Source organism: Labeo rohita, chromosome 5 (genome assembly GCF_022985175.1).
Source record: "Labeo rohita strain BAU-BD-2019 chromosome 5, IGBB_LRoh.1.0, whole genome shotgun sequence".
Taxonomy (NCBI): domain Eukaryota; kingdom Metazoa; phylum Chordata; class Actinopteri; order Cypriniformes; family Cyprinidae; genus Labeo; species Labeo rohita.
The window spans coordinates 46,881,922-46,894,878 of record NC_066873.1 but is presented as its reverse complement, the minus strand read 5'-3'; the positions used below and the strand labels follow the sequence as shown (position 1 = coordinate 46,894,878).

Sequence of the window (12,957 nt, the reverse complement as noted above, 5' to 3'; positions counted from 1 at the left end):
AACAATTGCACTGTGACCGTAAGGCAACTATGATTGAACTTTTCCCAGCAAAAAAAAAAAAAAAAAATCTGTTTTTACCCATATATGGCTTGAATTGATTCCACAATTATTAATGTTTTGTAAATAATAAATGAATCAGCAAGGGGTGAAAAACATCCACAAACAGCTCAAAGCCCTTCGATATGTGACTCTATGGCTACTGAAAATGTGTTTAGTGAAGTCCAGTTTGGTCATCTTAGTACATGAATCAAATCGAAATAAACTAGTCAGTATTAATTCTAGAGGTTTAAATTAGAAAAACATTTAATAACAGAACAAACACGGATCTGCTGCCATTTCAACAAATCTGCTGATAATGAGAACCTGATTTACTGAAGCGCTTGCCAGCATCATTTTTAGCGGCGGTCGGTTTCTCACGCGCTGGTGTCGAAGTGCACAGACCGTTCTCGCAAGCGCTAAAGGGTTCAGTCACTCTGACCGCATCGGACGCGTTCAGCCGCTGCAAACGGACGGACGATCGCACCTGAATCCTCTCACACAGTTATTGCGTGTCGAATTTGTTCTGCTCTGAAGCGGACGATCCTCTCCTGAAAGGACGTTCAGCTCCACAAAGATCTGTGATCAGAACCAACACCAACACCTACAGCAGCTCAGTGTCATTCTGTGTGACCAGTGTCCATCTGAACCTCCTTCCTTCGGAGAGAACGTCGCACAACAGAAACGTCTGTCGTTCACACACATTCAGACAGAGAAGAACTAAAACCCCGTAAGGAAAAGCTAAAACCACTTAAAACCGTGCCTCTGTCTCGACAGACTTCCCTCACAAGGCACCGATCGTCTCTATTCCTTTCAGGACGTCGTAGATCTCTTTGGGCAGGATAACGTAGCTTTCTCCGAGCGCCGCGTCCTTCCCGGCCTTCTGGATCTCGCTCATGGCTCTGAAGCGCTCCAGCTGTCTCTCCTGACGCCGGCATTTCTGCTGCACCGTCTTCAGTCTCTTGCGCAGCTTCTCCAGCTGCTCCTGCAGTTGTTCGATGCGTCTCTTCTGCTGCACCGTGTCCTCCACCGTGTAGTTGTGGTCACAGGAGACGAAGGCGCTGGCGTGGAGGTCCGGGCCGGGCTCCGGCAGGGCTGCGGACGGGCAGAGCTCTGCTTCGGACGGACGCGCCGCCGGCGTCTCTTCGGCGTCAGACAGAGGGAGGCTCAGAGAAAAGTCCATGTCTGGGCTGAAGGTTTCCTCCAGAGACGCTGCCTGTGAACAACGGAGAGCAAATGATGTTAGTTGTTTTCTCAGCAAACGTGATCATGATGAGTTTTATAGGGCTCGTATGATGGGAAATCAAAGGCCTGGTCCCAAATGGAGCACTCGACTTGACTTGCGCTCACAGCGTTTGGGACAGGGCCACGTCTTACCTGATCTCTGGATGAATTGGAGATCGAAACTGTAGCTGCGCTTTGAAGTATCGCATTAGAAACGAGTGGTGGAAATGCAACATTTTGAGGAAAAAAAGAGGACCGTTCTCGCTGCCGAGCATCTGAAATGTTGTTAGGTCATTCTGAATTGCCTAGGCAAAGTCAAAGTATCACTTACACGACTGCGTTCCCAAACAGCAGCATCCGCCTCCGAAGGCAATGACCGCATTTGTTGTGTTTCATCTGCTCGTTCTGAGGCGCAAGTAATTTATTATACATGACAATTAATATATGCAGTGGCTTCTCCTACTTTTCTTAGTGATATTTAGTGGCAGTTCATCAGGAAGTGACGATTTTGTTCTCTTTGACTCGCTGGATGGAAACGGTGCTTATTCGCAAATGCGATATTCCAATTTTGCACCCAAGTTAAATTTGCAACTTTGGATGGAAACCCGGCTTATGAAAGCATTCTGTAATTTTCATAACACTTGTGCCCAGTCCAAAAAGAGCGTCTCAAATGAGAGTACAATATTATAAATTACAATATACAGTATTATATAAATGAGAGCATATGAGGTACAAAGAGTTGTGCGATCCAGTCACTCAAAGCACATTTGGATGTAGCCAAAAACAGACACAACCACTGTATCATTAGCGTTTACGTTTCAAATGCATCCTGGGTAAAAGTGAAAAATGTCTGCTCGATCTGTCACACCCAACCATTGCACTGAAACTGCTGTTTTACACTTTATCAGTTGGGAATGACATTAATGGGTCGGTTTACCCAAAAAATAAACTTCTGTCATTTTTCACTTGGCTGCCGTTTTCCATGAAAGTGGAAATTCAACAAAGGTCCAGCACTATCGAGCTCCAACAGTAACACAGAGCTCTCGTTTCTGAGACAGACTCACTGGACCAATAACCCTTGCCTCCAAAGAAGATCTCCCACAAGCAATGAGATCAGAGGAAGAAGAGACAGTTCTAGCAAATTCCTCCCATGAATCCCATGACTTTGGGAAACTGTAGATACAATTATTCGCCTCTAGTCCTACAGATAATTTTAATGATCCTTTTTGGAGCTAATTAGTTAGAGTGGTTAGCTAGAAAGACAACTACAGATTAAAAATAAATGATTAAATAAATAAAATATAAAACTACTGATATTATGAAACAGCCGCTTTAAACATTCATGACAGTCAGTTCAGGCGTAAATCTCTGTGCAGTTTTTGTTTTGACGTTCACAGTTTCAAAAGCACAACTAACACCGCATCCTGTTACGTGATGTCGCACAGGACACACGTATGAATATCACCCCAAAACACACGAGGTTTGGATTTGTTTCTGGATGACAGTGGAATAAATGAGGTTTCGAGCACGAGCGTTACCTGCATCTGCAGTTTGCTGAAAGTGAAGAGGGACGGCACGGCGTTGTCCTTCAGCACGCGGTTGTTGCATTCTCGTTTGAAACAGTCTTTGGTGAAGTGCTGAGAGCAGATGTTACTGTACTTGGTGGGTTTGAAGTTTCTTCTTTTCATAGCGGCCACCCATTTCCCACAGACATCCGGCCGGGCCAGAGGAAACCTGCGCAGGTAACGAAAAATAACAGAAATGACATGAAATCACAAATAACCTCGCTAATGAACTCAAAGTGGATTCGTACGGATAATCCTCAATTCGCTATTCACCCGAGTGTAAAGGCAAGTGAAAATCTACACAACCCATCAGTGGTGGAGAACTAACTTACACATCACGTACAGACAAACTACGCACAAAGCACAGCAAACACACCGCACACGGGGTTATAAAATGGGCCTGAGACGGCTAACATGTCTGTAAGAGGACGAATGACATATCCATTTGTCAGTGTTTATCACACCTTCAGTCGCCAACCCTTCCCACAAGCTTCAGTACTGTCAGTGTCGCTTTTTGATTAAGTGTAGATATTGTGTATAAGGCGGCTTCATTTCAGCAATTTCACCTGCACTGCATTTGCTGTCTTTAAAAACGGTATTGACTGGTCATCATTTACTCGGCCTCACCTAGGACTTTCGCAAAAGAAGATATCCTGAATGCTGGGATGCGAACTGTGGTGACTTCCAGTGCATGAATAACAACAACAAACCACTGAGACATTTCTCAAAATATCTTCTTTTATTTTCCACAAACGAAAGTCAAACAGGTTTGAAGCGGCCCGAGGGGAAGTAAATGAAGTCAGAATGATCATTTACATTCGCGCATCGCTGAAAACTAGAGGACACAACAACAATATCGCGCCTCAAAACACTCTGACAATCGACCTTCACTGGAAAACAGATCAGTCGTGCTGTGAAGTTTGTGCTCAATAAATCCGCAGGAGAGCTGAAGCGCGTGAACTAAACTAACACAAACACTCTGCAGAACTGCAGCTGACGAAGTAAAGTTGACGAAAATCACCAAACAAACACAAGACACGCGACCAAAGAACTATGGAAACAAAACAACATCGTGCTTCGACTGAGACTCGATCGAAACACATATTCAACAACACACGGATGAGTTGAGCTCACTTATGAAAGGAGATGTTTTTATCTTTGTGGTATCTGTTTTTGCATCCGTACGCCGAGCAGGACTGAACCATGTTTCACTGCGATCTGAAATATGCGATGATCAGGAATAATATTCGCTCTCGAGCTTCTGTGGGAACAGGATCCCGTCGCCTGCACTTTACATGGCTGACTGCAGCGACTCCTCGCTCGACGTTTGCGTGCTTCTGTGAGATTCGGGCTCTGCTCCTGCAGGCGGCGCTCGGCGGCTCACGAAGGCCGATGACCCGTAGCGCGCCGTTCGCATCCTCGCCGCGGGTTCTTCCTTTCTGCGGGCAGCTGAACTCGAACTGCTATCATCTTTTACCTACGAGAAGTCCAGTACGACACATACACGTGCAAATCCGCCCCAGCAATCGCTATAAAATCTTTTGTAAACGTGCAGGTCCAGCGATCGCAGTGGAGCGCGATTGAGCGATCCTGTGCAGCGCTGAGAAAAACAACACGTATCAGCTGACAGCGCCGTTTAGTAGGAGCTGCTTCAGCAACAGTCTGGACGGTCGTTTGCACCGGACTGGCGGCATTTGCCTGCTTTAAACGCAGTCAAGAGTTAAGATATGCAGCAATCGTTTGAAATAAGTTCATTATTATGTAGACCCATCTTACCTGACAAATTACAGCGGAAGTCCGGGCCGCCAAGCCCCGCCCTTTCCATATATTCGCTACATAATCATTTCCATTCAAGACGCTTATTTTATTTCAGCGCTTGAGCTGCGTGAGAATCTCTCAAATCTGATTGGCTGTTTACGGGAAAGGGCTCGGCCTCCTATATGATGACACCAGGAGGTCATCAGGTCACTGGCTGCGATCGAAATAAATGGACGCATCCGAGGATTTGTTTGCAGCGACGACGGGGAAGAAATTTGTCAGCGAGGCTGATATGTGCTGATATTAATACCGATCGAACCAGTCAGGAGCGCGGGAGGTTTCAACATACACATGTTAATAATTATGCTCCCTTACACGCAGATGCTATTCTCTGGATATCTTAAAAAGTGCCTATGGATAATGAATGAGGTGTCATTATCCTGTCACGTACATTTGCTAATATAGTGAGTCAGTGGAGAAGTCTCACAGAGCCACATACAGACTGGGCATTCGGAACTTTTCTACAGGACAGGAGAGTCCCATCCGTCATGTCCTCATCTGTGTGCAGATGAACTCCGTCATTATGGCCCCCGGGCTTATACGGCATATACGCAGCACTTGTTTTCAGGCCCTTCGTTAATATGTATGTTGTCAGTATTTTGGCTAATATCTTAGAGGGCTATTTCAGCCAAAAACAAAAGTTCTTTCATTGTGTTGTCAGACATGGATATGATGTTTTTTTTTTTTACAAAAATTAGTGGGTAAGTGCATATTAGTGGGTTTGAAAACAGCATATGCTGGTTGGTAGTTTTTGATGCTGGTTTAAGTTGGTCATGCTGCTGATCAAGGACCATCTTAAACCAGCATCAAAACATGCCTACCTACCAGCATATGCTGTTTTTTTCACCAGGGATAGGGCAGAAGTTGTCAGCTTCATTGCTGCATTGCTTTAAATTACTTTTTTGAGGAGAAACGTTCCAAAACGATCCATTCGTTCAGATCTGTGACTGGAGCACACAGATGTTTTTGGGAGAGGTGCAGCTTCATTCTGAACATCATTTGGATTGCGAGTAGAAACGGCTCCAGCATCACTGAGTAACGTGTTGTGTTGCGCTTTATTATGTGCAGAGGTGCGTCGTACCGTACGTGGTGGGTTTGTGTTTGTGGCGTAAACAGGAAAGAGAGACACACACTAGAACAGGAAACCTGGTGAGTTGTGATGCATGTGACAGATAGTAGACGCTTTGTTTACTCACATGAAACGATAGTGAGACCTGCAGCAGCTCCAGCACACGCTATACCTGCGTGTGCGTGATTTCTAACCCTTCAGTGAAAGCGTGTAGTAAGGTATGTCAGCTTTTACACTTATGAAACAACTTGGCAACTTGGCTTACAGTCATAACAAGCATTTCAGCTGTTTGTTTCAGTGCTTTGACACAGATGTGTGTTGTTTGTCGCGCTGGCAACGCAGTTTAATGCTCTCTCTCTCTCTCTCTCTCTCTCTCTCGGAAAAATTAATTCAGTTCATCTTATTATTATATGTGGATCATTCCAGTTTTATCAAAAAGTGGGTTCAAATAAGAAAATGTCTCGCTGTGAACATGCTGTGAGTGATTCTGCACAAGGCTTTTATACACTCTTCTCAAATGACACCCTGATGAGAGTAAACTTTCATTATGATGAATCTTGTGAGTGACTGATGAAGCGTCTGTGGTCTGTTGTGCCACGAGAGGGCAGTAAAGCATCACAAAAGCCTGTATTCTGCTTCGTAGTCTCGATCTGTAGGCCCGCCGAAGCCCCGTCCAGATTTATGGATTCTGCTTCATGACACCATAGGACACTTCATATGAAATGGATTAGACTGGTTATAGAATTCACAGCTCATTAAATGTGTATTTCACATAAACGCGCTAGAAACGGAGCACCGAGTCGAGCAAAAGTCACAAAGAAGTGACTATTTAAGCCCGATCCAAAATTCATGACACGCTTGTATCTGAAGTGTGTGGAGCGGTTTCCCGCGGGCATAAACACACGCTCGTGAGACCGCGTTCTTTCCAAGTACTTCCTTTGCGCACCGTTTTTAATCGGAACTAAAAATGTACAAAGTCTCCAAATCCACATCGTTTGAAATCAAAGTGTGGAAATTAGGACGCTTGGCTTCTCACCGGGGCTATTTCAGTGTCTCATATATTCGCATGTCTCTATTGACATCTAATTACAGTAATACCCACCTACACCAGGAATTACAGCAGATAAGGCTTTCAAATGGCAGCTATTACTGTCAGACGCTCGAGCGGAGCGCGGCCGTGTTGGTGTGCAGATACCAGCAGTTCTGAGAAAGCTGCTGGGGAAGCGGAGGCCCGGCGGTCTAAGATATCACGGGCCGATTCTGCTGCCGTCGGTCGACAGCGTCGATCTGCGTCTCCAATTAGAACGAGATCTGCATGAAACACACGAGGGAGAGTCAGCACGTCTGGCGGCGTTTCGGGCCTTTATCGAACCTGTGCTGAAGTCGCCGCGTGTGTGTGCTGCACGAGCGACTGCGATGCACACGAACGTGGTTTGATTGATTGGCCCGTGGCCATGGAGATGCGCTGCTGCTGTTGGGATCCAGAAGCGCGTTTGACAGAACGCCCACTCCTTTAACTGCTTCCCTGCTTCTCAAGACGCACTCAGCCCAATCTCGCCGTTCGCAGATCCTCAATAGGAAATTGTGTGGAGATGAATCTCTGGGGTTTTCTAGCTTCTGTCAGCTGCATTTGTTTGATGACATTTTATGTTCCTATGTTAACCTCAAGCTTGATGTCTTCTTCAGACTCTCCATTGTGTGTGCATCATTGCAAGAGGTCATTTCCTGTTTTGATTTAAAGTATTTGAGAACATATGAGAACGTTGCATCTGTGATATCGTTGCTAGGTGGTTAGGACTGGTTTTAGCATATGGCTGTGCAGTTGCTAGGGTGTTCTGGATGGTTGCTAGGTAGGCGTTTCCCCCCCTTATGTCTCTGTCGGAAGGTTTACACGCACTAATAAATCGAATCTGACTCGGAAAGTTCTGTTTATAGGAACCTTGAACTCTGCGATCTGATTCACATTCACGTTTACATGTGCATTACATGAATTCTGAACAAAACCTAGACACGTGCACATCGTTCAGCATTCAGAACTGGAGAAAATATGAAAACTGTAGTTTTGTAATTGTAGTTTTTGCCTTGATGACACGAAAATAAAGCTGATATATGACAGAAGAGATTTTTAACAAAGATTTGATCAAATCATTTAAAGCCATTACTGCATTGAATTGACATCACAAAAAAAGTAGCTTTCAAAAGAAATATTTTTATTCAACTTCAGGAAGTATTCGATTGTCTCGGGTCTGATAATGCAGAATGTCTCTGTCTATAGCGCATCAGAGCCGTATTTGAGGACAAGCGTATCCCATCATTCATCGTGTTCAGGAAATCACGTGACCCGAAATCGCAAGATGTCAAGAAAGACATTGCAGTGTAATTAATTTAATCACATATTTCATATAATTTGTGTAAAACGTAAAGTGTTGCACATGTTACTGGTGCAGAGATGATTGTGTGTTTTGTAAAACATTTGCAACTTGTTGACTTCATCTGAAGCAGCACATTTATAGGGACTATTAAACAGAAATGTAGAAATGTATTTTTACGGTGCAAAGTGTTAAATGCACAAAATGTGTAAATGAAGCGGTGTGAAAACATGTTGTCGATGCGTGTCAATGGATAATCAACAGTTCTACGCATACTCGCGGTCTTCACGTCCACTTGAACGCTTCGGCCAAATACAGAAAATACGTCATGTAAGTAGAAGAGCGGTCAAACGCAAAGACCACAAGTGTGAGTACTGGGACGGTCCCAGTGACTGTCTTTATGAATCACTGACTTGCTCGATTAGTTCAAACCGCGGATTCATTCACTAACGAATCACCGACGCGTGTCGATCGGAGAAGCTCGGCAGTTCTGCTGTGACTTTGATTGGAAAGATTTTTGTTGCGAAATCTGAGCAAAACAGACATGTAGTGTCGAAAATGTAACCCAATCTTAACTTCTTGTTTACTGTTAACTGTTGCATAAATCAATTTCACATTTGCAATGGTGCAAATATTGGGAAAAGCAGCTCTCTTGCTGGTGTCACATTGCTAAACTATATCATATGACATAAATATACGAGGGTGATTTCTTGCTCTCGTATCTTGAATATTCAGCTCATATAACTGCATTCTGATAGGCTTCATTACCCAGTCAGTCGTCCTGCATCAAGTTCATCAGACACCGCATCGGTGTCAGATTACCGACAGGGACTTTAACATGTTCTTTTTTTAACAGGTAATTGTACCGAATGAATGGTGTTAAATCAACAGCAATAAAACACACTCATCATGGCACTGCACGTGTGCACGAGGTATTTTTACATCTGATCTGATGAACTAGTTGGATTCTTCATCACATCACCATCAGTCCGCTCTAGTACTAGTAGTGAGGACTGAGTAAGTTACAGTAGCAGCACAGTCATTTTTTCAGGGTTGTGGGAACAGGGTTTTACCCTTCATCTGCATGAGACCTGCGAATTCAGGCCTACCACACGAGATGAAAGATAATAGAGGCTGAAAACACGCATCGACACGCCGTAAATCCCTCTGAACTGCTGGTGGTGAAATGGCGTCTATTTGGGCTGAACGAATCCAGACGCACGAGCCAGTAACGAGCATTTCCTGTGTCTGTCTGCGCTTCAGGCGCTCGCAGCACATTTGAGGCTGGCAAAGATTTTTTAAAATGCTTAATTTGATTAGCAACAACATTCTCCTGGCTTCAAGGCAAACACATTTCAAATTAGAATAAAAGTAATTAGAAAGGAGACGAGTTTTTGTGAAGCACGCTGGGTTCTGTATGTCGAACAGACGCACATACGATTGTGTTGTTGTCTGGTCGCGTTACTGTAATCAGCGCTCGTCACCTCGCCCAGCCGTAATGAGCACCTGCGGGTGTCTGTGGGCTTGTCTGGGTGACTCTTATGGGGTTCAAATACACGTTGCAATCTTGTAATAGCAAGAATTTGCCAGAAGGTCATCATTTACTGTCTTTTCTTTCCAGAGCAGCGAGACGGTGCGCCGTTTCAATGACGTAAGCTTCCTTATAGAGAATGTGCATTTATCGATTTCGACAAAACGCGTAGAAGGCGTATTCTTGAACGTACTGATAACGAACGGTACTGTGAACAATTAAGCTCTACATTTTCTAAAGCTGCCCCTTTTCTTTGCTCGCAGTGCTGTTGTTCTCTGAACTGAGATCAGCCAGTGTTTTATGAGCTCCATATGATGTTTGTGTGGCGTAACAATAACAACCATTAGATAAATGATTTCAATTGATCGTCAAATACGTACAAAATGATTTTATTACTTTAACCTGTGAACTGCTGTAGTCTGTCGATCATCGTGTCTGCCTTAAATACGTCTGTTGTCGTTGAACTGTATTTTAGCATTTTAGCATCATATTCATCAATGTGACACCACTATATTTTCTTAATACTGACAAAAGAGTTTTACGCCACACACACACACACACACACACACACACACACAAGCGAGTGGACTCTGAGAAAATGAGCTCAGCACGGCTCAGGCCCAGGCGGCTGATGTCATTGTTGCTGATAACAGCTTTCAGATGTGTTTTTGCGCGCTGCGGCCAGCACAAGGGCGATTTATTCCATTACACATTACACAGGCATCAAGCCCTGTGCCAAATAATCGCGCAGTGATGTCACAATGGATGTGTGGGGTTATACGGGACGCCGCGGAACAGCACGAGTCTGTGCCAAGGAGTCGACGCCGCTTCACTGAGACGACGTAACGCATCATACGGAGCAGGATGTCGTGTGTCATGTTAGTGTTTTTCTCACTGCACTGCATTCAAGAAAAAAAGTGTCAGGATTACGCTTTAAAATCACTTTCGGTTTCAGCTGCTGTTTATGCTGGCTTTTCCATCAGAAACAAACTTGTTTTCAGTTGTTGTTTGATGTCTAACATTTGGAAACAGATTTAGTGCTTGTCAAAAAAAGGCTTCAAAGTAATCTATTACTGTTTGGCTTTCTTTAATAGAATAAGTGGCTCTATGTGAGATGAGAGCTAAAGGTCTTTCTGTTAAACCCCTCGCTAGCTCAATCTCATCTTTCGTCAGAATGGTTCTCATGGATACCGGGAAAATATTTGGATAAATGTAACACAGGGCTGCGCTAGCATTAAAAGCGATGCTCTCATCAGGAGAGCGCGACCCCTCCAGCGTGAGGTAATCGTTGGAGACCCGATGAAATCAATACTGTAAAAACAAATGGAAGCGCCGGTCGCCTGTTTCACATTTCAAAGAGGTTTGCTGCCACGGCTCTGTGATTTAACATGTTTTCTAGGCTCGCTTTCCAAAACAGCACGTCCCGTTAGCAGGATTAAAGCGCGAGCGTCGATCGAGTAAACGGTGTGAGGCATGTAAAGCGGAGCTGCCACCAGCGAAACGGCAGCCGAACCGACCCCGGACCCCATCGCCCGTGCCGCTCGTGCGTTCGTTTGGTTTCTTAATTCTCACGGAGTAGAACGCTGATTTGTGTTTGACTTGGTGTTAAGCCTGTCCTACTAAAAAAAGATCTGAAATGACACAGAAAAATGTTAATGAGTCGTTAATGCCCTCACGAATCCTACAGGTTATTCGAGTTTAACGGAAAGCCCTGTTATATGTACACAAGCCTGCCTGAGGTGTGATGTCAAACGCTTTGGGTGGAACCAAGCCGAAACCAGCACGGCCAGACCAAAGTGACCTTGATTTATCTTTGCGTTTCCTTCAGGATGCTTTTCATAGGGCTAATACTTTTCAGCATGACCAATCGGATTAGATCTCAGATTAGAGCTTCTTAGGAATATCGCCTCGGCAGACTCCTCTGATGAAACCTCTCGGTCCCGCGCCGGAACAGCCATAAACAGTCACTGACGCGGCAAAAACTGCGTCTAACACGCTCCTTCGCTTTGGTGTGGCTAGTCGGGGCTGTATTTCAGTGTTGAAAGAGTAGGTCACTCTGTCAGTATGAAAAATCTGGCACGGAGGAGCCTTAAATTGCACTCTATTAAATCAAATCATGTCACATTAAACAATTAGTCTAAAACAATCAGGTCAATCAGTTTAAAATGTTCAACAGGCACGCTCCATTATTCGAATATGACCAGAGCAAAACTGCATTCAGAGTTTGGACGTCTGGTTCACCTTAGAGGATATTTGAGCACCATAATAATCACTTTCCCCATCAATAAAAAAGAAAGCAAAGTGAGAAACGCGATCCGTGGTGGACCAAATGAGACGTGTATCTGAATAAACAGATCCACAAGTGAGGGTCAAAAGGTCAACAAATGAGCCCGAGTTTCACTTCGAGAGACTTTTTTAATTGTGTATGAATGGGAGAAATTAAGAATTAAGTCGTAATTGTAGCATGTCAATTTACATGAGGTATTTCGTTACATAGCGAATATTCGGAAATGTCACCTCCTCGCATCTTACCTTTCAGAATATTTCTTGAAATGCAATATATCTGCAGAGTGTGCTAGGCCGCTGCGCGTCACCCGGATGAACTCTTCAGCTCTCATTAGACGATGGCTTCTCTCCAGGCGTCCCGTCGCTTCTAGCGAACATCTTCTTCTGCTTCTTTCCCTGAGTTCTCTTCTGTGCCTCGAAGTCGCAGTGTTTTTTCAAGCCCCGGGGCACGATGGTGGAAATCGCTGTGGATTATGTGTGTCGAGAGCTAGAGAGAGCTCTGAACCGGTGCTGGAACGACGCTAGAAAAAGCTGTTGCGAAAACAAGATAATATTTGAGATGTTAATGCAGTGAGGATGCAGTCTCATATCTTAAGTCTTAGCAACAGCGATGCTGTGAAGGTGACTGTTGTATCATTTGGACAGTATGTGGTCATTTCAGGTACGTGTGAATACGGCCATGTGCATCAGAAACGAAGAGCAATGAATCCCTCTAGAGCGGGGCTTTTCGAACCTGTCCCGGAGGCCCCCCTGCCCTGGACATTTTGCATGTTTCCCTCATCTAACACACCTGATTCAGATTATCAGCTCGTCCGTAGAGACTGAAAGACCTGAATTGGGTGTGTCTGATAAGGGAGACCTACAAAATGTGCAGGGACAGAGCAGCGGCTCTCAGCAAACTTCAAGATCAATAAAATGATACGGTAAAACATAAAATGATTCATTAAAAATATTTGATCTTCCTCCTCTCTGTATGTGCTGTTCATGGGGAGGAGGAACTCACATTTCTAGGAAGTTTTGGAATCACAAAGTGAATTGTGGTTCATCTGATGATATATT

The 12,957-nt window shown here is 44.4% G+C and overlaps 1 protein-coding gene and 1 long non-coding RNA gene across 6 annotated transcripts in view; one reads left to right on the top strand and one right to left on the bottom strand.

Annotated features, from left to right (window-relative positions):
- Positions 1-50: 50 nt before the first annotated feature.
- On the bottom strand, positions 51-4,718 carry thap1 (THAP domain containing, apoptosis associated protein 1). Of its 2 annotated transcripts, none has more exons than XM_051109798.1 (3): positions 4,602-4,718; positions 2,799-2,994; positions 51-1,252 (listed from the first exon to the last, which is right to left on the bottom strand). In XM_051109798.1, the coding sequence occupies exons 2-3, from the start codon at positions 2,946-2,948 to the stop codon at positions 821-823; spliced, it is 582 nt and encodes a 193-aa protein (XP_050965755.1). In that variant the 5' UTR covers positions 2,949-2,994; positions 4,602-4,718; the 3' UTR covers positions 51-820. The 2 variants fall into 2 exon arrangements, with proteins under 2 accessions (XP_050965755.1, XP_050965754.1); XM_051109797.1 differs by lacking the exon at positions 4,602-4,718 and adding an exon at positions 3,960-4,429.
- Positions 4,719-4,862: 144 nt separating this feature from the next.
- LOC127165321 (uncharacterized) overlaps positions 4,863-12,957 on the top strand; it is a 57,038-nt gene continuing 48,943 nt past the window's right edge. For all 4 annotated transcript variants that reach the window (XR_007827766.1, XR_007827763.1, XR_007827764.1 and 1 more), the window contains exon 1: positions 4,863-5,930. This is a non-coding gene — a long non-coding RNA (uncharacterized LOC127165321). The remainder of the gene's footprint in view (positions 5,931-12,957) is intronic.